We start from the raw sequence: 25,284 nt of genomic DNA on the forward strand, positions 1-25,284 counted from the left end.
GAACAAATATCAATTACAGTAAAATAATTCAAGTTATAACATTGTATGTGCTTCCTGTTTTTCACAGTCTATACTGGGAATATCTGGTGATTCATCTGGGGATTCACAAAATGGTCCTTATTTGTCTTCCAGGTCAACTGCATCGCTGTTTTCAGTTGGGATATTACAGTGAGGGGTGATGGGCAATGCAGCAGGCCCTGTGAGCTATTCCACCCTAGCAAGTGTCATCTCCAGCACAGACTCAAGGGTACCAGGGAAGGGTCTTCAGATGCAGCAGTACAGAAGACGGAAGGCTGAGGACTGGGACCCAGGCTTTTTAGACCATGGCCAAAAGGGATATCTTCCCTTTCTATGGTCCTGCACTCAGCAGAAATAAACAACCTCTCTCATATTCATATTCCCGATAAAGGGAACTGACAACAAAGAACTGACAGAACAAAGAACTGCAGAACTGACAACAAAGTCAGGTAGGAATTTGGGTCAGTCTCAATATATAATGGGAGGTGGGTTGGCTGGGGAGGATGGAAGTCCATGCTAATCAAATTATGGGGAAGAGGTTGTTTTTTAATTAGTTCCCCCATCTCCACATGAAGCAAGTTGTTGCGACCTTGATTCTGACATCTGAGCCTTACACACTGCATGCAGCAACCACTGTAGTTGGCAATTAAGGCTGTCTCCAGAACAAATTTCTGCCTTGCTGTTTCTCCTTCTCTTCAGCCACACCTGCTTTCATGGGGCCATGTGCAACTGCACCTTTGCTGATGGATGATAGCTGGCACTACTTTCAGCTTATGCTTCATAATCTGCAAAATTGTTCCTGCCTGAAATTTTGCATAATGAAAATCAGCTTTCTTAATATTAAATGATGTGCCTGGTGCCACTTAGAAAAAAAGATACAATCTTTTACTGATTACAACCATTCAGCTATGAAGTATCTTTAACACAACACCCTTAATACAGCAGCAAAAAAGTCCCTCAAGTGTTTTTTAGCTTTGGGTTACACCATTCAGATATAACAGTACACTTCTTTCTTCGTCTCATTGGCACCCACTACGGAAGACTTTAGCTCCAAGCACTTCACAAAAATAACGAAGTGCTTCTGATTGCTTCAAGCAGAACATGTTTTGCACTGGCCTTAAGACTGTTCTGCACCTAAACACTATAGCAAATCTGATCAAAGATATGTAACATGTTTTTAATAAGCTCTTGAGTATATAGTTACAGCTTATTTCAGGTGGCTGTGTATGAGGGATGTCTGACAGCATCCTGTATCTTGTATTGACAGGTTAGTGGTAAAATTAGCCTGTCGGCATGCAATTAGCATTGTGGATATGGACTCTAAAATTAAAGTGTTACTATGATGCACATAAGCTACATATTCTAAAAGATAATGAGAGTAAAAGAGGGGCATATGTTACAAGGTGAAATGGCATCCATCATAAAAACACCTGCACACCTAACACAGTTTATTCCATTTCATTGACATGAATATCTTGATACCTTATGTATGTTGTGGCAAAACACGGTTGTGGGTGTAGGAAGTGAAAACAATTAAAAAAAAAAACACAGATAGGTAGGTGAGGAGAAAACGAGAGTTTAAACCGAACAGAAACAGGGCGAGTGTGAGAAGAGGTAGAGATCTGATAGAGCCAAGAGCGAAAGCTGGAGGAATTCCAGAATGATGGATGAAATAAGAGAAGGAGCATGACAGCATGAGAGAGAGAGAGAAAGAGAGAGAGAGAGGGGAAGATGGAGAGGTGGAGAGTCAAAAGGTGGGCAGGAGAATTGGATTAGTAGGTGAAGGACAGAAGGTGAAACATGAGACATTGCAAAGAGGGTCTGAAAAAAGACAGCAAATGCACTCTGTATGTCCATCAACCACAGAAAACTGTTACTGTTACTGTGGTATCAAGGGCTGGTGATCATATGACCAAAAAAACACACATTCCCAATACTTGGATATGAGCAAAAAGGATATGTTGTGACATTTCTTGACACACAACAACAGGTATCAGGTCATGTTGCTAGTGTAAATAAAGTCAAATTAAGTGCAAATTATTATTTTTTTTATATGAAAAAAGAAATTCAACAGGCAATTAAACACATTCAACTGTATAATCAGTCTTGAATAGTCTAGGTTACAATTTTAGAAATCTCTTTTTCACCATCTATTATCAAATTTATAATATGAATTGTCCCCAAATCTAGTTTGCTAGTTTATTAATACCATAATGTGTATCAAAACCTGTAAATATGTTTAATATGTTTCAGTAATGTTGTTTTTTGTTTGTTTGTTTGCTTGCTTGCTTGCATTCAGGAATAGTCTTCTGGTAGTATGTTCTATCTTTGAAAATGTGTAAAAACGTGTAAATATGTCTCAGAGAGAGGTTCAAGAGAAATAGAGCGAGAGACAGAACATACTGCACTGATGTCCCTGAAGCGAGATGTCCTTGATGGCCAGCAACCCTGGCTGCCCTGAGGTCACAACTTCGAAGATGAGCTAGAAAGAGAGAGAGAAAAGAATGGGCTGGGGTATTAGACACACTCATTTGAATCCATTTTTCATACTCTTGATACAATGCGTGAGGAAGAACTGTCATGATTGCTACCAAGGCTCAGGACTTCAATCCCAGTTAAAGGTTCTTCATCATTTGTTCAAATAAGTAGCAGAATGCAGCACAAAGTGAACAGCTGGATGGGTTTAAGGGGCCCTGCTGTGTTCATATTATCTCAAGGGACGCCTGACTGTGTGGGGCTCAGGACTTTCCACAGCTTCATCAAAAACCAAGTTTGTATGGAGCTCATAGCCCACCTATGTGCTCTCAATTCCAGGACTAGTTAGTACATTCCAAAGCAATCCTCACATTAGCAGATTTGAGCACTCACTTTAATTCTGAACTGTTACTAAGTTATGCATTTGTCATTGGTATCACATCAGTCTCTCATTATTTCAGGAAAACAAATTCATGACAGGTTTTTCTTATTTCTGAAGAAATACTCTGCACAGTTATGTTTCCTGTGTGACCATGACATATTGCTGTTGTGAGGAAATACATTCCCCACAGGCCTTGGGGGAGGGCCGAGTCAGGTTTCCATGACGAACTCTTTGCATTGTTGTCTGGGTTACTGGTGTTAGCACCTGGGAGGGGACTACCAGCTCGGCTGTTCCACAGAGAACACTGTACAGGGCCACTCTCACGCTGACCAGCACCACACACCATGGGGGCAGAGAGGCGGAGGTGAAGGAAAGGGTAGGGATCTGTGTGCTCCTCTAACCATATCACACAGGAAACAACTGCTTAAAGCACAAAAGGAGCCTTTCCTGCATGCTCAGATTTCTGGCAGCCTGCCAGGGACAAGGTTTACATCAGGCAGGACGCAAGAGAGAAGCGGCCCTTCTATCTGCCTTCTTCCACTCGGTTTGTCTCCTCTCACCCCCTCCGTTCTTTCAAACTCTTGAAAGTGATGCCTTGTAGGCAAACCAACTTGTGGGAGGGCAAAAAGGAGGTTGGGAGTTGGTTCACTGGTTTTCGAGGTCAAACGTCCCGATACGATTGTGCTTCGCTAGCAAAATACGACTGAGGAAAAGAAATGTGACCATGGAATGCCAGATAAACTGTTTTGGTCGCTGAATGGGAACAGAAAAATAAAGATAATGCAACCATGTGGGTCTGGAAAGCTTTGCGTGGAATGAAATCTGAGCCTATAAACACAACGCAAGCTGTTTACACACACTGTGTTTGCACAGCAGAGTGGACACCGTGTCATATCGTAGCTCTGGAATATTAATGAGACTATTCACATTTTTTAAATGCCTAAGACAAAGAACAAGCTGTAAGTACCTTATAAATATGAGTAATCAGAGTTTGCCCTTGATACAGTGCACGATGAAAGCAGTTTAAGGAAGCAAAGTAGTGCATGCTTGTTCAAAACTTATTCTTTTCTTTAAATAGCCCTTTTTACTAAAACAAGGGGTCTGTCAAGCTGAAAATCCAACAGCAGGTGACAGATAGATCCAGCTTATGTTGCCTAGTATGACTCAAATGTGTCCCTCAAATGCACACTGAACATCCAAATGACTCATTAGTGCGAGATAACACAGTGAGCCCATTCACACGAGATGCCTTTATTAGGCCATTCAAATGGGTTCAAATTCATTTTCATTCCACTCCCTTTTGAGGAACAATTGAGAGCGAACTGGTCACTAATTAGAGCTTTATGAGGGGCTAATTTAAAGGAAATGAGAAGCCAGTCTTGGCCATGTTAAATGTCACAGTGAGCCTAAAGGTGATTAATTGTGTAATGTTGATGTCTGTCACCACACTGTAAAAATGTTCTGCTCCTCAGAGTCTTGGGAAGATGACCAGTGGGGCCCACGCTCTGGTGGCAGAATCTTTCATTAGCTGAATACGTTTCCTCAGTCATTGTAGTGATTATTGCTCCATAGCATTATATATGCAAACAGTCATCTTGCTTAAAGATCCATTTTTTGCTTTTATAACATATTTTATTAATGATAGTAATTTAATCATTATAAATAATAATAATAATAATGTTATAAAATACATGAAAATAATTATGATTAAACACAGATAATAAATTTGCAAATATATTTGCTTTAATTCTAGGCAGTTTACAACCAACATATCTCCATGTCTCCAGACTAGACACTATGGACTTACTGATTTCATGAAATTGCAGCAATCTGTACCATACGTTACAATAATAGTTGAAGAGCTGTAGCTGGGAAATGATCGTTCCCTTTGCAGATGTTAACCCAGAAGCCATATCCTCCCATCTTTCATTCAAATCTAATTTGGAGCTATCATTAAACAGTCATATAACTTGATCTGTAGGAATGTCTTTACCAAACAATTTAGACAATGTGGGTGTAATATTCTTTCAAAAATCATGAACCTTTTCATGCCATGTTCAAAATGGTTGCCACTTGGAGCAGAGTTTGTATGGAAGTGATTCTGTGGCGCTGTGGAGCTGTTTCTTGTGAATAATTATTATTGGGTGAAATTCCTGACACAAGGCATAAGGCTTCAGCTCATGACAGCTGCACATGTATAACTGTTCTACAAGGTATAAGCTCTAATCTCCTACCCACCCCATAATGGAATACTGATCAGGCTCAGGTTAAGCGGTCTTTTCCTTCTCACCTGTAATTGAGAGCCATAGTCTATAAATGGAAGTGCAATAACATACTTGGGAACATCGCAAAATATCAATGAAGAACAAAGGGCACCAGGTCACAAAAATGAACATACTCTAATTGCACACCATTATTGATTAAAAGTTTTGAAAAGCGAACAAACCGAAAGAGCAATTAGAGCCCATGATGTTCTCGCATTGTATGGTAGAAGATAAGAGCAAAGGGATATAAGAAAGGATAAAAACACAAACCCCATAATTACAAAATAAGAGACAAAGTAATTTCTGAGTACCAGGTGGTTTAATTTTGACAAACACTTAAGATACTATGCAATTACAGAAAACCCATAATTACCTCTCCATTGCTAATTAGCTACAGTGATGCGGATTACAGATTGTATTGTTAATCACTGCGATATTAAGAAGTCACAATTGCATTCTTCGCCAATTATACTTTGCTGTGGTATAGAGAAGAGGTAGAGATGGAGATGTGTCTCTTGCCACCCACCATAAATAACCAGCAGATGGTGGTTATTTCTCCAAGGACCTTAGGATGTATTTAGCATTCCTCCTTCCACCGGAGAGTTCCAGTCACAGCAATGAACATGTCTACCTACTGTGCTCCTCTGTTACAGGGAAGAGGGTCAGCTCCAGACGCTCCACATCTGCATCTTAAGAAACAGAGCTCGCAGTATTGCTTAAGTGAGTTGGCCATAGCTGGGGAAAAATCTGACCCTTCATGTAATTGATTTCTGCAGACCTTGTGCTGGGAACCTGACTACCACAGGCATACACAGATTAAGAGATCAGGACCATTCTAAAAGGATTTATTTCAAAGTAATTAAATAATATTTTTTTTCCTATTAGAACAATGTACAAGGCACCTGAATCTCATTGTACACACGAACTAGGGTGTAACTTGATTTGTGAGCTCTTGAAAACACAGACTATTTTCCTGTAGTTTTCCCTCTCCAAGATAAAACCTTAATTTCATTATGTGGGTCAGAGGCAATGAAAATGACCGATATTCATATTGAATCATCATCACTAACTATCACCATCCTGAACCACTGAAGGATCGGTTTGTCAAAGCCACTGAGGTGGACAGAGGTAGACTATAGCAATTCCTTTCCTGCTTCTACAGCCTAATACTTGATGCTTTTGCTCCCTTTTTTGCATGCATAACCATCTCCAGTTGAGCCAATGAAAGATCTTTTCTGTCACAAAAAAAAAGTCCTTAGGTAAATGGTCCTTACACAATGACTTTTCAGTCATTACAGATTCTCAGTGGGCCTTGGGTGGACCATGACGGCGTGAAGCCTAGCCTCTATTCAGCCAAGTCCAGAGGAGCAGCCAGGAGTCATCTGCAGGACCATTGGGGGTCTATTTTAGCACAACGTAATTGGGACTTTCTCTCTCAATTAAGATGCATTCCCCACAAGGATCAACAGACTATGTTACTCCAGCATGGCAGGTGTCAAATCAGCCTACTGGGTGGATTTGTGCTGAGCTTTTGTGCTGTGTCAAGTGTGAATGAACACTTAGGCGAAAGGAATTAATCAGGAAGACACTCTGCTGTGTCAAATGCCAAAAAAAAGCTTTTCCTTCTGCTAGGGGTAAAGTCTGGCTTGAGGGCATTTACAATGATTCACAGAGACAAAGGCTCCCTGTTTTTGTTCAGGTCAATGGTGGTCCTTTACTGTGAATCTTTGAAATGATTAATAAGAAAAAGTAGTTAGTGAATATTAAAATTAACTCCATTATGCAAAATAAATGCCAACAAATCTGTATAGACAGATGCCACATGTGATGCATATGCCTGGTACCATGCTCAGTAATTAAAATTATACAGTGCAAAGTTCTTACCTGGTAAAAGTTGGGCCAGAAGATACTGACGGCCAGCTCAACTTGCCTCCATGTATGGAAGGCGGGTCCTGAAGAGTTCCACACAGGGAAGCCCAAAGGGCTACTGTTCTCTTTGACGTAGATGTTGAGCTGACCAGGGCTCACGCCCTCACCGCTGGCTCCATAATAATGAAAAATGAGGCAGTGGGTGTCATTCTCCTTCAGCTGCGGAACAACCAGTTGGGTTTTCTGTCCAGGGAACCTTCCAGAAGTGTTTACCATCATGAAGGCCGAACCTACACAAAGCAAGGGCCAGATGTGAGTGAGACAGCAATAAGTAAATCAACTGTGTGTGTATCCTATATAATCCTTGGATTGGGCTAGTCTGAAATGAACTCTGTCAGAACCATTCCTCCAGCTTCCCAGATCCAAGTGACCATATCAGCAATGGACAACCTTGATGTTAACACCCCATTTCAAGTCTCTGGTATTTCAATAAATACTCAGGCAAAAGATCCAATTAATGTTCTGTTCACAAAACGCCTTCTTAGCATATAGGCAAATGATGATCAGTGCAGTTCTGAGGCTTATCTATGCAGGAAGGCCTAGCAGGTCCTGCAGGAGCTGCACACTGAGCACAATGTCACCACAGGACTCCATGTAGTCCATGTAGATTAGAAATACACACACTTCCCACTTCTGACCCATCGGATTCAAACCAACCTGTCTTCATTTCAAATCAAGTCACTGAGCAAACTGAAATATGTTTTTGAATGATCTAAACCATGTGCTTTAAAAATCTGTAATGTGTGAACAGTTTGCTTGGCTAACACCATGATGAAAATAAGGTTAAATAACACACAGAGGAAGTGTTTCTTCAGAATGGTTAATGAATGACCGCTACATAACATTAATAGCAGCTTTCTCATCCTGTAAACGCAGCTATTGACTCTGGGTCTGTGTGTTGACACAGCTCTAAAAGAGAGAGAGAGAGAGAGAAAGAGAAAGAGAGAGAGAGAGAGAGAGAGAGAGAGAGAGAGAGAGAGAGACTCATCAGACATCATTTCCATACATTTTTAAGTGCTCAGTTTGGTGTTATGGCACCTGTGGACCGGGAGCAGTAGTGGTTGGTTTCAACCTATTCTCTTTACACAAGAATGTATCCTGGCATTAATCACCTTTAACTTGGCCCTTAGATACTTTGTCTAGTGAAGGAATATAATCGTATTTCTGATTTAGAAAACTGTATAAATCTTTTTGACAGCATCTTATAACAATCGAAATAGTCTGCTTTGATGCCCATGCATGCTGGGCTATAGACACCGACTTGCTACACAAATGTCAGAGTACAACAGCTGTCATACACACAGAAAGAATATTCATGGTAGATCATATAAGCAAGGTTAAAGTAAGTGAACAGAGGACAAGTTCATCATATACAGTGCGGAAGAACTCCAAATACCTCTCTGAATAAATGAATAAACCCTACATTTGCAAGATGTCATTGGTCAAGAGGTTTAGGATTTCTGCAAGCACTTTTGACTCCAGTGTCATTAAAAAAAACATTGACAATGTAGTTTTACAAGCTTATACTTTACAAGTTTTCACAAAAGGAGGATTCTTAGCACCTGTTCTCTGTTTATAGTGTGGATTGAGGTTCATGTCTGAGAGGCCCCCAGGCGTAGCATATGAATCAAAGTAAAGTAAGATTGAACACATATTTTAGAGAAATGTTCAACACAGCTTGATGCCTTACCATATAGCAAAACACCCGATCACTGTTACCCCTTTCATTAATGTATGGGAAACCCACGTTGGACACATATAGTCTGATACCCATACCAATAGTGTGTGGAAAAAGATAAAATCATGCTGATATAGCAAGTGTGTGCTCTGTATGCCAAAACTTGTGACAAGGAAGTCATTACTGAATCTGCTGAGACTGCTTCACAGTGCAGTCGACACCCATAGTAATCCAAGACATCTCTGTTTGAGTGGGAAGTCCACATCCCTCTATCACTGCCTAGTCTCACTTCATTCTGCTGTTACAAGCTTCCTGATGAGCAAATAATGCCCGTGTGTCCCAGCATCTTTTAAAAGTCTGAATACACACAGAAGCAGGTGTGTCTCGTGGCTGGGTGAGCGAAGGGCAAGTGCGGGTGAAAGCAGCATGGTGTGGTGTTTCGTTTCAGGCCCTTAGCTCCTGTCCTGCAGAGCACACCATGGAAACAAGAAGCATGGAGCAGGGATTCAGCAGCCAGCTTGAGTCAGTCCATTAGTAGACCATGGGTAGGTCTCTGACGAGGACCGAGGTGTCGAGAGGAGCCAGATCAATAAGACCACAATGCTTTCTCGAGAGCAGCAAGGGGCAAATTGAGCCAGAGAGGCTCCATGCCAGCCCTTGACAATCACCACTCTCTGGGTCAAGGGCCTTTACAGAGGCACTCCTGTCCATCTAGTTCAGGATTATAAAACTCTAATCACTCTGCTCTCTGAACTATCATGGATGGACATTCTTAAGTGTATATATGAACCATACACTAGAAATCTATATAATGTCCAATATTCAATGCAAACCACATACCCTCTGCAATTGCAATTACAAGTATATTACAAGTCCAGCATATAGGTAGTGTATGTGTAATTCCACAATGATAATTCCACAACTGCTAGAACAAACTATTCACTGATAATAAACGGTGCAACTATGCAAAATACTAACAAAGGAGATACTGGCATATAAAAAGAAACAGCTGCACACACCTGTGCCAGCTAGCAGCAGCCAGCAGTATTCTGTCCACACCTCCCCCGCAAGAGTGGCTGATGATATTCATACTCTGGTTTGCCTCTGTTCTCTGATCTGAGCATGTCCAGACCTGCTTGCAATGTACATAATTACAATGTACGAAATTACGGGAGGGCGTTGGACGGCTGGCTTCAAACAGGGACGTTCACATCAACCTGGTGGTTCCTTTGTAATGTCTTTAACAATGCCTAAACGTGGTAACCTGCACAGCCTTGTCCATTTCTATTTTCCTGTGCCAGCCGAGGTGTTAAATCCAGCCCCACCCCATCTGTGTGCCTCATTTTTCAGGCAATGCCATCGTTAATCTCTTCTGGCCTCTGAGAATTTCAGGAAGCAGTGATCATTTATAACTAGAGTAACCCAACAGCATCTTAAAGAGCCTCAAGGATTGGGATGAAAATGTGTGTGTGTGGGGGGGAGTGCTTTGTGGAAGAGTAGCTCAGACACCCACATTCAACTACCAATGAGATCATTCGTTATAAACAAACCTCCCATCATGATCAATCACACCACCTGCTTTATATCACTGAACTAATTTAACTACACTTTAATTACTGGCTCCATACATCTGTTTATTACACACTCTGTAGAAATAGAGAGAAAAAGAATATGAGAGAGAGAAAGAATTCTTGATTCACTGTCTCTGTACATTTTAACCTGTACATAAACATTTTACAGAATATTAATGTCTCTGATGCTACCATGCTCTGATTAAAGAACCACATGAATTTGGGAATCTGAGACAATTCTTGGAGTAGAGTCCTAACATTTTAATCACCAAATAAATCATCCAATATTTAACACTGTCGCTTGAAAGATGATACCTGGTTACAGTTCTACATAGCTTTCTGCCAACATCATTATCCGAATGAAATAAAATGCTCTTCCACTTGGAAGAAAAAAAACAGATTCTCATTATTCATTTCTGGATTTATATCTGCAATGGCTAAAGAAAAATACTTAAGCGTATCCCTTTGATACAAATTATTTTATAATGTGTTTTCACAAGCTTTCATTTATCTTCATGTCCAGTCCTTTACTTCAATATCTGGCAAGGCACTGTCCAAATCTGACAGCAAGTGTCTTTTAAGTGATGATCTCCTATGAGCGAGAAATGTCCTCTCCTTCCAGCTTCCTCTATCTGTTTATGAGGGAACAGAGAGGAAGGGACACCGCTTAATGGCTCCTCCTGCTTATGTGTGTTTGAAATGCCCAAAAAGGCCACACATCACTTTTCAAGCTATTCCTTTCTTCTCTTCTGTTTCCTTTATCTTCAAGCCTGCTTTGATGCTTGCTTTATTTTTCATATCCAACTGAACAAAGATGTGCAGCAAGGTGCAGTACGAGCTATTTGACCTTCATGAGAGGTATGTATTTTTTATGTGTGTTAGCAGATGGCTAAAGAGAAACCCAAGGTCGCATCCATAAACTAATAGCTCAACTAACCATAAAAAATCCCAAACACAGACCTAAGAGCTTTCTAAGTAGTGGAAGCAGTGCAGTGTCTTGGAGAAAACATGCCTATAACATTTAATTGACCAAATTTGCTGGATTTGTATTCATTGGTTCACTGGGAGCTTGTGTTGATCGTACACCAAGGAGAGTAGTTAGCTGTGTCCTCCAATCACATTCAACCATCCTCTGATCTTTAGGTGCACTGAGAAAACTTATGTATGTCATGTAGGAGGTCACATATCATGGAAAAAGCATAACCCTCATTGTTAGCTCTCATACAAAAAAGAAAAATATATACTATTTTCCTACATTTAAAGATTTCACATTTTTCATATGCATAGTATTACATAGTAATCAATGCCTGTGATAAGCAAACTGAACAGGCAGTTATTTTTATTCATATATTTATATCTACCAGATCTTTTTATCCATATTTACCTGAATACTTGATCAAACTGACTCAATTTGTTTTGAAAAACCTTTGAAAGTTCCTTTACCTCGATACAAACTGTTAATGAGCTGCTTATCTCAAAATGTCCAGCCACCAAATTGGAGTGTTTCCATCTTTATTCACACTGTACTTGGGAAGCTTATTTTAAAATCAAACTATACTTTTGGAATAAATCTAAATGTTAAAGCTCTTCTGTGTAGTCTCCTCCTCATTTAACTAGTCTCTAATATTCATCCTTGCTGTTCTTCAAGCAGCACCTTGTTGTTTCCAAATGACACAAAAGCTTCACAGTCTGCCACAAAACCGCTACAAAACCACCATATATAGTCTTACCTTCCTCCTCTAAACTAACAGCATTGTACTGAACTAAGAAAAATCCTTGCTGGACATGGCAGGTTGTAAAAATGTAAATGTAATTACAATAGCAGATGCGCTTGTGTTCCTGGTTTCTTATTGTTTTACAGCTGTGTTAATACAGTAGCACTGATTTACTGGCAGCAGGCAAGGGAAGCTTTTCCATTGCATTCTGGGGCCTTCTGAGGCTCCCACCGACATGAGGTATGCAGAAAAGCCGGTGCGCACAAAAAAAAAAGAAAAAAGAAAAAGCAATTATGACAGCGTTGAAAATAATGGAGTTGGCATCAGCTGCGTATTGCACACCTGCCATTTTTGCACCTCATTAGACTAGCAAAACCATTTCTCCCTCTACTCTTAGAATAAAGGAAGCAATCTGGCCGTGATTTGTTAGTGACAAGTCACCATACCTGACCACGCCAGTTTGTGGCACCTTGTCCGGATGGTGTCATTAAGAAGAGTGCATCTTCAGGCAGTCACTCACAAAGTCACAAAGTCCAAAGTGTTGAAATTGGCTGAGGGCAAAATCATCAAACACGAGTGAGGCGAGAAGGAGAGGGAAGGAGAGAGCTAATAACAGGGAGTGGCGCTCTCTTCGTCAAACTGGGAAATTAGAGGCTTCTGGCATGCATTGACAGGGAGCCGGGCACGCGCTGCCAGGCTGGCACAGCCCAGACAAATCCCGACAGGAGCCATCTGAGTGAACACCCTCATTACTCCGCATCTGCACGTCCACACGCGCCTCGTACATGCTGGCCGGGGCCCCTGACACCACGCTTCGGCGCCCAGGAGGTGCACTTACTGTGTGGATGCTGCCATCCGGTCGAGCAGCCCACTGTTTCATTCTAAAGAGGACATGCATTTTCGGCATTCCATCAAAACAGCCTCGAGTGGCATTTACAAAGTCGACAAGAACACTAAAGGAGGACAGAGGTCTGCAATGCTGAACTGCTCATTTAGTTCTGACAGGGATCCCAGGGGCCTTTGTTGGAAGAAGAAGAATCTTTTGTACTTGATTTCTACCTGAGAGGAAGTGATAGCAGTGCCCCAATATTATCATTTCCCCTGCCATCAACTTTAAAGATACTGATCATTCTTTCACTGGGGATTCCTGTCAAACATTCATAGCCTGTTATTCTCCCCCACTATGGGATGGGTCCAGTGGGAAAACCCATATTACTCACGCTGAAGCTTACAATATGATGTGAACCAGTGAGTGGGAAAGCAATGAGCCAAATGACCTTTCGCCCCACTTGCATCATTACGGCAAATGCATCATTAGGTGAGCCTGCCCCCACCTCTTGTACAACAAGAGGCCAAAGCTCAGCTCAGATTTCACAGGCCTCTTCCTCTCGTGCATTTCACCACTACATGCTCTGAGCAATTTCAGTGGTGGCATGTCATTTTCAAAGCATTCAAAAAGCAAATGGCTTTTAAAAGCATGTGAAGGGCTGTTTGTGCATTTCCAAAAAGGGCACTGCTTTGAAACTATACATACTGTTTACTAATTGGTTTGTGCTATTCTGATTTTTAAAAAAAAGAAAAGAAAAAGAATTGTCACATTTCCTGTGCACCACAACAGAAGCAGAATAACAACATGTACTTTGCAATAAACCCACACAATTTTCCACAATGTAAGGGCAGTGGAACTGTCTGTCTCCCTTCAGAATTGATTCGCAACAAAGTGTGGCTCTTTGTAGCTGAAACAGGAACAAGTAGATATTAATGGCTTTAATCTCAGGTTAATGGAAGACACTGCTCTGATGCATGTTTACAAAGGCATTATGGAAAACACATTGTCCAGTGCTGTCTACAAGGTCTCACTCACTGATGCACTTAAATATTTTAACAAGATACATGATACAAGAAGGTAAATACATGGCAGCGTGCTGGGCAAATGAGAGAGGTGATAACGTTGGTCACGTTACACAATTGTCTTGTTGGTTCCGTTCCAGCAGGCTTGTTATTGCATGTAAACACCTCCCTGCAAGCTAGTGTGATCGGTAATGAGATTTTTCTACTTGGGAGGAGACACCAGCTTTCACTTAGCACACGGATCAATGACTCTCCATCAGACAGAAAGAGAGAAGGGATCAGAACAATGTATTACCAGTGTGCTACAATAAGAATATCTTATCAGAACCCCACACCACCTTCACTATAATTCAGTAACAAACAAATAAAAAAGATGCACTGACACACTGGTTATACATACTGAATATCTATTACACCTAAACAAACCACTTTATTAGGAACACCCTGTAGATCTGGAGTTAAGAGTTTATTTTCCATTTATTCCCAGCTGCCCTTAGCCATGTCTAGTCCTTCATGAGTTGCCTGTTTCGGACCACAGGGCATTCAACACGGCCATGCCTGGCAAAACAGTTTGTTCACAACCATGCTACTAGCATGCATCCATGCTGGGTGGAGAATGGTCTGCCACTCAATAACCAGTCAGCAGTGGTCAGAAACTGAAAGATGAACAGGATAAGGTGGCTGGTAAATAGTGCATGCGGGCACACACATGCAAGTTAGTAAGTGCGCAGTCCTGAAAACATGCCTGTAAGAGAAACAGGCAGAAGATGAAGAGGAGTAACAGCTTGTCCAACATGGAATGAAGCTCTTAGATGCAACTCAAAAACATCTTCCTTCCTGCTTAGTAGTTAGGCCCAAATAACACTGGAATTGTGCCCTTTCATTATATGCGTTTATCGCACATTATTATTGGCTGAAATTTACATCTAAAGTAAGAGATAACCCATGGATATTACTCTCACTTTAATAAACAGCACACTGGCACCAAAAGTTCACTTCAGGAAAACAGGTCTGAAATCCACACGACATTTTCATTTTAAATAAATGCATTCTGGGAATGACTTTGCAGAAATTCATTCTTGAGGAACTTAGCTCCCTAAAATGCTATTACTGAAATATATACTAAGTAGAAAATGAAAACTGAAAATAGGATGAGATTAAAGTGAAACAAAATTTAATACAAATCTTAACATCAATCTGCACATAGTTACTGAATAACATCATTTACTCACATTCAAGCCTGGGCCAGATACTACAAGGGGAAGAGACAGATTGTAAGAGTATTCTCTCAAAATGTTTCAAAAATAATCTTGTTGGTGTATTTTCTCAAAATCTTATTTGTACTAATTATATTTAAGTATAATTTGCCGAGAATAGATAACTACTTAAGTGAACCTTTCTTAATACAAAGGGTGAGGGTCACAATGACCCCAATTCTCTGTAATAATGGCGGCTGGCCAAGAGAGGGCGCTGGGGCGGTGCCCTCCATGGTGCCAATTGTTAGTTTTCATTTTTAAAAATAAACATTTTTTAAATAATCAATATTGTGCGGGAAAATGCACAATAATATATAGTATATCAAATATATAGAGGGAAATTAGCTTCGCGGTTCATTCGTTCTCTCTTCTCGGGCACTAGAAATCTCGCCCAGCAGAGCAGCTGTGCAACCAATGGTGACCGCCGCTGACACAAGATACGAACATAGCGACATAAATTTAGCCAATAAGCGTCCTCGACTCTAATGCTTAAATGGCTCTTCGTTCATAACCCTAACCAGTCGGGCAGTCAGTGATCGCGTGTCAAGTTGAGCATTTTGTGGTAGTTTCTCATTTATAGTACCATTGAACTAGATAAGATAGGTTTGCGCTAGTGTTAACTGTTAGCTAACATTAATTTAGTTCGCCAGCTAGCAGCTTCTTGTATTCTTCAGTGATTGTTCTGAATTGAGCTAGCTAGCGTTCGCTAACTGTTAGCTAACTTGTTCAACCAGTAGCTTGCTAAAGGTTAACTAGCTAGCTAGCTGTGTGTTTTAGTGGTGGTTCTGGCGAATTGACCTGAGTGAGCTCGCTTTACAAGTGCGAAGTTTAGACAGTTGTAATGTTTGCGCAGGAGCTTTCTTTTTGACACAAAATTTATAGCTAGATGATATAAGGCCACTGCATTAACATTTAAAATGTAAGCTTTCTATTTGTTTAAAATGTTTTTCTAATCACTTTTTTTTTTACAATGCATAATGTAACTTCTATCTGAACACGTTAGAGCTGCAACTATGATAAATGACATTATTATTATGTTGATTTTAACGTCAATTAAATAGTAGCTTAGCTTGCTACTTCACTGAGCATCAGTAGTTTGTATTGGGGTATCTGTTGAAACTGGCTGTCACCAACAGCCCCACCTAGAATATTGTTCACCATCTGCCACTGCTCTGCAATCATATCTAGGTAGAGGTGAATCAGTCCGAGAACAGGTGGCCATCATGCAGCCATAGCTAGCCAATTCATGCTGCCCTCCATTTCACAAACCCTGTTTCATCTAGAGCTCAGGACTGCCACTGCACAAATAAAATCAACAGCATTTCACAGTTTCCAAGTTTGGCTGCTGCCATAAACACCACACACACACCTGTACATGTGCATGCCCACACAATGCAGTAGTCTTGTAGAATCACAAACATGAACACGCACAGACATGTACACATGCTCAACCAATATGGCCCAATCACCCTGGGGGGGGGGGGATGTTGATGAATGCATTTGTTTGGAATTAGATGGGTGTTCTCGTTCCCATTTTCTCATTTTAGGATTAATGGTTGTGAAGAAGCTTCTCTGGCCCCACTGAATGTGTACCAGGGTGTTGCTGGGCCTGTGTTTATTGATTAACCTTCACATGCAAAGTATTGTGTAAATTGAAGCTGGGCTTATTGAAAATAGGATTTGCGTCAGGCCTAGAAGATGAATTGCTGCCACATACAAGATAGGACTGTCCGGATGGCTCGAGTGTGGGGGAAGGGCAGCTAGGAGGGGTAATTGAGTTTAGGGCTCATTTCAATGCAAACCCCATGTGTAAATATAAACAAGAAGAGCTCTGCTCCTGACCCCTGATAAACCAACCACACCGCATACAGAGAAGGCTGGACAGTCTCTGTTGACCTTTACTGGTATCTGGCTTGAGTTCAAAAGAAAACAAAACACAGGCTCAGACTGGCTAATGTTACTTTCCTTGTGAAACAACATGGATCAGCAGAGTAATTTTAAATACAAGTAGTCCAAGGAACATTGATTGGCGCATAGCCTGGTTATTTGATACCAGGTGTTCTTGAGTAATTCATATATCTCTTTTCTTAATTGTGTTGATCAAACTCAAAAGATTAACTGCCTGGGGAAAATTCTAGCCAGCAGTCATCTGCTCAGTGATTTCGTTTGGGTGCATGTCACATTTGCATGGCTTTGCCTGTTAGCCAGTAGATCTTGTCTGGCAATGACCAGTGGGTCCCACCCACTCTTGGGGACCAGCTGCATCTCTGAGCAACTGATTGGCGGCCTTTCTAAGCTCTCTTTATGGAGGTGCCATGGTGGAACTTAGAGATGGCTCCTAGCTTTGGCTGGGTTCCACATCTTGCAGGCCACCTGTGGCATGGGCTCTGGGCTTTGGCCTGCGGGGGAGCTGTGGCTCCATGCCTTAACCTGAGAGCAAGTACCACTCCATCATAGCAGCCCTAAAGGCAGGACTGTGGCTCTCCCTCAAGCATTGCCTACCCTATAACCACAGTGTCACATGCGCCGCGTGACTTCATACAATGTGCTTGTTTATTTTCGTTTTTCTTCTCTTTGTCGTAAGTGGTATTCAGAGCCCCTCTGATGTATTAGCACAAAGCAACAGGCCAAGGATCTTGGCTGATGAATAAACACAGGCTAACCTCATTACCACAGTGAGGAATACCACTTACCAGCACAATAGCACTGTTGAGCGACTGCTTTTAAAATAAGCCTTTTATTGACGGAAGGAAGGGTGATGGAAAGGGTGGCCATGGTGAGTGTACACAGGCCGTCAGAGATATTGTCTCGCGCTGCTTCCTTTGTGTGCCCCATTAAGGGAGCAGGAAACCATATTCAACAGAGCAGAGACAAAGAGCAGTCTAATGAGTCAAAGAAAATGTATCCCAGTAAATGTGCTCTGGCAGAGGATTCCAGTCCATCGAAGCTCTTCCCAATGTCAAAGGGAAACTGGTGTGCACTTAGAGTAACAAATGTAATTAGGCTAACAGTTTGAAAACGATAAAATGAACTCACAGATCTTTCAACATAAAACATTTGGGCAATTTCAAAGAAAAAGTTTGTGCTTTTTCAACCACAGAACATACTGTACTCTGTGACAGATAATTTGGCCATAATAATAACAGACCTTGAGGTTTTTCTGATGCTTTCCTGATTATGGTGCACCCTATCAGAAGGCTTTGATTTGTTGGAGAAGGAATATGCTGCATCCAATGAACGTTATCAAGGCTTCCAGAGGGAGAGGTCATTTAAAACAGAGTGAAATCAAAGATGGGGCTTTATGCATTAAATGAAATAGCCTTTGATTAGATGTGACCTCTATTAAGCCCTTTTTGATGAATTCATGAACTTTATGATGGATAGACATAAAGGTTTAAGCACTGCCACGACTCGCAACTTCCCTACATCTCATCATATCAGCAGTAACAGCTGGTCGTTTTCAGGAAGTTCAGCCCGTCTGATTCTGATGTCCTGCAGTATGGCTCAATTGCATATGGACAGTGTACATTTCCCTTTCTTCTCATTAACAATGTTAATACTGCATTAATTCTATTTTAATACTGAGTTAATTCTGATTTAATGTTGCTTCACTACCTTCCCCATATTCACCTAAGAAGGGGAGCATTAGGGCTATGAGAGGGACCTTGCACTCAGCCACTCTGTGGTTCAGTACTTTTAAGTGAGGATATGCATGGCGGATCCAGGATCTAATAAAACATTCACACTTTGCCAGTAGTCTGAAACTCTGAGGTAATTTGCTATAATGACAGTCAGTGTCATTATTCTAACAATTCTGCAGTGCTGAACCTTTAAATAATCTCTGTGCTTTTCTCCAGATGAGGGGCTGATCTTTCTCCTGTATTGTCCTTTTTATCTCTCTCTTTCCATCTCTCCTTCTTTCTGTGATGGTTTATCTCCTTCTGTTGTTCATAAACAAATTCATACCCACACACACACAGTCTTGTCTAGTGATAAGGCCTCTGGAGCTCAGACTAAGGGAAGGAGTTGATGTTCTTAAATGTGCAGTGAGAAAAGACATCTCAATAGCTTAATTTCCTGAGATTTCTTTGCTGCCTTTAGTCCTCTTCAAATGTTAATGAGGAAGGAAGAGCCTTGGCCCGGCCTGCTGAGCTTCTGGGTCTCACTCTCTATGTAGATCTAGCTCCTCTTCATCTGCACAACCTGCTCCTTCAGCACATCAGCAAAATGCTTAGTGTGCCTGAAGATGGGAGAGCAGTTTCAAATAAGGATGAACAGGGGATGTGTACATGCACGCACACACACACACATACAAACACATATGCAAACATATACACATACATACATACACATGCACATATATATACACAAGCACAAATGAATGCATAATATGTACACATACAGACACAAATACACATACATACACAGACACAAAAGCATACACACACAAACTCAAATACACACACACACACACACTTAAACATGCACACACCAAGACAAAAGAATGAACAGGATGAACAGGGGATGTGCCTACACACACACAAGTGGATCAGCAAAACTGTTTTTGGCTTTAGACTTCAATCTGAGCTGAGGGAATTACATAGGAAATAAATAAATAGTGTTCTGGTCTATTGCATAGCCTTGTGCAGACATTGCTCAAACACTCTGTGTATGCACTATGTGAATTCCTTTGTCCACATCCCTCATCTGGTCCTGTATATAGCCCCATTGTCCTAGAGACATGGGGGTTTTTCCTACTGCATACTCACACTATAATGGCATGGCAAGCAAGGTGGTTGAACTTGCTTTGAGTTCTGTAAAAGATTAACTCATGCAGGAGTCTCTGCTGGGAAAGTGACATCTGACAATCAACATGGCACAATGTCACTCCTGAAAAGGTGCTGTTGGTACAACCACATAATTGGCATTTCTTTTTGATTTGAACATGAAGAAATTGCAGTATTTTAGCAGTATTATATCTTTATGTATGAATAGCTCATTCCCAGCTCCTGTATGTTCTGTATGAGTCAATTCTCTACTATTTAAGCGTTTTGTTTTTTTTGTTGTTGTTGTTGTTTTTTCCCGCAGCTGTTTGATTGTGGGACGAGTTTCTTCTTGCCCAGGTGGCTCTGCACCCTCCTAGATTCTTTGTGGAATGGCTTCCGTGGATTGTGTGAACTTCTGCTGCCAAGATTCAGGGAAATGCCATCTGCTTCCTCTGAGGCAAGAAGATCACTCATCACACTGTAGGTGCAGCAGTATGGGGATGTGGGTGACAAAAACGCACATCTGAAAAGTGTGTTTCCCTCCTCCAGCCCTTAGGGTGGAAATTGTCATGTCTTCAGCTGCCTCCCAATGGTCTGCCTTTGTTTCCAGTGTAAACAGATAAATGCTGCTGAGATGATCCAGCACAGGCAGGAAGGAAGGCAAGGCCGTGACAAGGAGTCCACGTACAATTGAGACCAGATCCCCCTAAAGGCAAAGCAAAGTGAGCCACCCAACCTGTACTGCTGGTGGGTATTACAGTGTCATGCTGCAGCAGTAGGAGGTAGGAGAGCACAGGGGTTCCCCTTCACTTCCCTCTTGTTCACAGCAAAGGGAATAACAGCACTCTTCTACAGAGCAACCTTATTCACGCTCAGTACACACCCAAGAACGGCATCACAAAACCTGCTTACTGTCCCAGGAAAACACTCCATTTAGCACTAATGCTCCAAAAGCACCATGCTATTGCCCATGCTTGACTGCAAGCTGGTGAAGGCAAAGGCTGAGAGCACTCCTTGACCGGTTCCTTCATCCTTTCTTCTGTCCACTCCTCAGAGGAAGCCTCCTACCTCAGGAGGCCTCTTCTACCCGGAACTCTTAGCACTCCGCCCTGTTTTTTATCCGGATTTGATTTCTGACAAAGCCTGAGGCTCTCTCCTATCTTCTCTTCACCTTCCCAAGACTATGTGGATCATTCAGAGCTGGATCTCACAAACACACACATGCTGCACACAAACACTGCAACCTGAGAATGCATGACTATGAAAAAGAGCAAGAGAGGCACACAGCCACGCTTTCCTTTCATCTACCAGCTATGCTTTAGGTTCATCCACCTTCCGCCTGACGGTAACGAGACAGCTCTTCCAACCACTGCCGACGCTCTCGGCCACTTGCTTCCAACTCACTGCTCCAATCCATCTTTGTCTGATTAAGTGCTAAATGCAGAATTACAACTGGTAATTGTGGCATGGCACGTTACAGGAGCGTGTGATGGCGCGGAGGCCAGCTGTGGCAGCAGGCCCAACTGGAGCGGCACCTCGTTACTGCTATCTAATGAAAGCCTCCCTTTTCAGGCTTCTCTCATTAGCGTTAAAACAGTCCCACTCTTCAAAGTGACTAAAAATAATTGCTGCAGGTTGATCTCCCTCACATATGTGGTGTACCAAATCAAAGAAACCAAAGGAAAAAAGACATAAGCTCAGATCAGTCTAGGTATTCTTTTGTTCACCTAAGCATAATTATGCAGACCTTGGAATAATAATGATATGACAGTGATATTCAATAAAGCCCCTACATTATGCTGTGGATTACTGTGGCTCTGAAACACTCTGCTGTTGGAATAGTAGTGCATTTAAAGTTTAAATCATTGTCTTGATATGATTTAAAGCGCTGTCTACTGAATTTTGAAGTATTTAAATGGCTCTGAGCATTTAAGATGCTTCTGTAAACTATAGAATTCAGACTTTTTCAGAATAGCCAATGGTTTGTGTGCGATGGTAAATCCTCTGTCTCTGTCATGCTATTACATTTGGTAGATTCTGTCACATTTATGCCTACATTCTGGAAAGTATTCATAATGTTTTCAAAAGTTTTTCTTTCCAATTGAAACATCTGATTTAGCTGTGTGTCTAAGTCAGTCCGTTTAAGCTGTTTTGCCTTGCATCCCTGACATCCTGACACCTTCATGGCCTGATGCCCTGGCATCCCTGATGTCTTGATGCTCTGATATCCTGATGCCCTGCTGCTACGATGCCCTGAAGCCCTAATGCCCTGATATTCCGATGCCCTGATATCCTGACGACCTGATGTCCTGCTCCGGTGCCAGTGCCATTGCTTTGGTCCTCGGATTAAAGGACAACAGCAATCTGTCTCCGGATGTAAACATAAAATCCAGAATGAGCTCTATGGTTGCCCTTTGCTCTCTTGTACATGATGCATCAATACACAGCTGGCCAAGATACAGTCAATTATCCAATTATTTTTGTTCTCCTAATATGGGAGAAGAATGTATTAAATGAGTGAGTGGAAAGTCCTACCCATTTCCCCCAATAGGGATATGTACACATACCCGCGATGGTGCCCTCCTGGCCGGTGGCATTGTGCTTGGCGTTTGGTTTACATTTCCTCTTGTGTTGTACATGTTCCCTGTTTTGGTTATGTGCCACACCCCACTCAGGTGTTGTGCCTTATTGAGAGCACCACCTGTGTGTTATTACGTTCTTAGGTTGTCCTCTTTAGAAGCTGTTTGTGTTTGTATGACTGTTTGTCAGCATTGTTGGTATTCTTTCTCTGTAGCTCACTTTTATATTTGGTTTCATTAAACACTCCAGGTGCAGACCTGCATTTGATTATTCTTTTTTTTCATGCACGTTTTATGAAAGTGACAATACCCTTTAAACATCTGAACTTCATAGTCTTGTTTTCATAGTTTGAAATCAGTCCAATCTACCAGTGAACAGTCACTTATGTTATGATACAAATTGTGTCATTTTGAAATTTCTTATGGCTGCAATCCATATCTTCCCACTTGCATGTAACTGATAGTCATTTAACAACTTGCATGAATCCTCATTCTCTCACACACACAAACACACAGCATCCCACTGTTAAATATTGTCTGTTCCTAGAGGGCCATGGTTTAATATTGGAGAGATTTTCTCTTTTTTGACTTTATAAAACATTATAATGACACTCTGACTATGGGCCGTGGAGATTTAGAGTGGACATGTCCCTGCAGCCAATCAGCAACGCTGGACTGAGCACGGGACTGAAGCAGTCCAGCATGGACTTCTGCTCTTTACTGTGCCATTGTCTCTCAGCTGCCGCTCAGACACCAAGGACATATACATGCTAGAGCAACCTGCTGCTTGATGCTCTACTGGACTGTGGGACCTCATCCACCATAACAAGAGCCATAAACTGATAAAATGCTATAGCTAGATATTTTTAATTAATACAATGAAAAACAAGTGAAAAGCAAAGGAAGGGGAGGAGGGGTGAAAAGGCAGCAGGTCCCTGGAACACAGATGTTTACTCGCACCCATGCAGGGCTCTACCTTGAGCTGTAATTCTCCCAGAGCCAAAAAGCCGGTAAAATTGAACAACCTACTGCTGGCAAGCTCCACTTCCCCATCAGAGGTTCTTGAACTGGATGCGCAAACTAGAAAATCAGACAAATTTACCATGCCTCACAGGTCCTGACTGCATGAGACCAAGCACATGCTGCACATACACACACACACTCACATGCACACACACACACACACAAGCTGCAATCATACAACGGCACCATTAGTATATAATTTTAACTCAGTTCTGATATTCTCTTTACATTCAGTGTCCACAGAAGGTCTGAAGATGATAACTGTGCTAGTTTATGTAACTTGGCACAATTACCATGTGTAACAGCATCATCTCGGCAGACAGAATGATGAAATTACAGATTTGAACTGCATATGAGATTTACACTTAGTCTGAGATTCTGTTTCTAAAAAGATTTTCTTTCAGTAGCAGTTTACTCTCTTACAGACTCAAGTGTCTGAGACGGGAGAAAATGGTGTCACTGTTCATCACCATGCAATGCCTCCTGTCTTTCTTGTTTGGGGGCCTGAATGACCATTTTATAGTCTGATTTTGTGCAGACAAAGAGAGAAAGCCAAAACATTTTGGAAGCATGAGTTAGGGTGTATCCTCTCTCCTGGGTCTCTTTGCTTCATCATTGCCATGGAGACGCATTTCAGCCTTATGAAAAGCTCTGATGATGCATGTTGTTTAGTGTATTGTCAGGAGACCCTTCATGTTCCATGCTGTCATAGATTTAGCAAAGCTGATAAGATGATTTTTGTGTAGTCTAATTCTGAGAACTTGTATAATTCTTCACATGTGTAAAACCTCATTTATATTCAACATTTTTATATTGTATGTACAAAACTGACAAAAAATAATTTCACCAAATGATGTCACCTGAGCTGAATTGCTTGAGTGTGCATTCTGTCTTCTCCCCCTTGTATAACCACAGCCCACCTTCAAAGCCTACTCTGCTCGTGCTCTGCCGATACTGCTCACCCCAAGTCCCAGATCAAATCAAAACACTGATCCACCTTCCCTGAACCCGAATTATAGGATAGCTCCTGATGGGGAAAGGTTACTGTGTGGAGCCCATCACGCACAAACTGCTGACTTTATAGTCTGTTACACAGCACTGTTGTTCCTGCACTCGCTACGCTGTTAGCCATGATGCTAGGCTGTTACCGTGCCACTGGGCTGCCAGTCCCCTGTCTCAGAGCTGCCTTGCCCTTCTGATGCAGAGCTGCTCATGCAAGCTGAGTGACTTTCATCCAGCATTACAAAAGGATACGAGCGTGCTTGGTTAGTGACATGCGCAAGGGGAAAAAATGCCGTCATGGTTAACTAACATGGCGCAGACAGACAAGCTTGGCCGGGGGTGCCAAGGCCCCCATAGGGCATCCATTGCACTATCAGTGTTTGTGTGCATGGAATTAGTGGGATGGGTTTTAATTACTGCCATGTGTGCGCTGATAGGTGGCTCTGTAATCAAAAGGCCGGGCCTGTGGCATCAGTGCGAATTAATCTGCTCCCCCCTGACCGACAGGCAGTTTTCAAAGCAACCGACGTGATGCAGGGTTTGCACAGTCATGCGGCCTCGCTGATAACAGGCCTCGACACGGGAAATTAACCCGAAGTTCCCAGCATCCGGCGGAGCGGCCTCACAAATAGGTTTTTAATGTTGCACACAAGAGGCAATGATACAGTGTTCGGGTCCAGTATCCCCAGGATAGATGGCTTAATATAAATCCAATAAGACGATATCATGGAGTAAAAACATGATTAGCTATGCTCACTTGATCAAATTAGAAAAA

The 25,284-nt window shown here is 41.8% G+C and overlaps 1 protein-coding gene across 16 annotated transcripts in view; it reads right to left on the reverse strand.

Moving 5' to 3' along the window:
• Nucleotides 1–25,284, reverse strand: part of ptprma (protein tyrosine phosphatase receptor type Ma) — a 163,575-nt gene that overhangs the window by 93,048 nt on the left and 45,243 nt on the right. For all 16 annotated transcript variants that reach the window (XM_081696947.1, XM_081696944.1, XM_081696943.1 and 13 more), the window contains exons 3-4: nt 7,024–7,298; nt 2,422–2,500 (exon numbers count right to left, since the gene is read on the reverse strand). In XM_081696947.1, the coding sequence (XP_081553073.1) occupies nt 2,422–2,500; nt 7,024–7,298 (354 nt within the window). The remainder of the gene's footprint in view (nt 1–2,421; nt 2,501–7,023; nt 7,299–25,284) is intronic.

The sequence above is a fragment of the Electrophorus electricus genome, chromosome 14, assembly GCF_041902795.1.
Source record: "Electrophorus electricus isolate QZ-2024a chromosome 14, ASM4190279v1, whole genome shotgun sequence".
Classification (NCBI taxonomy): domain Eukaryota; kingdom Metazoa; phylum Chordata; class Actinopteri; order Gymnotiformes; family Gymnotidae; genus Electrophorus; species Electrophorus electricus.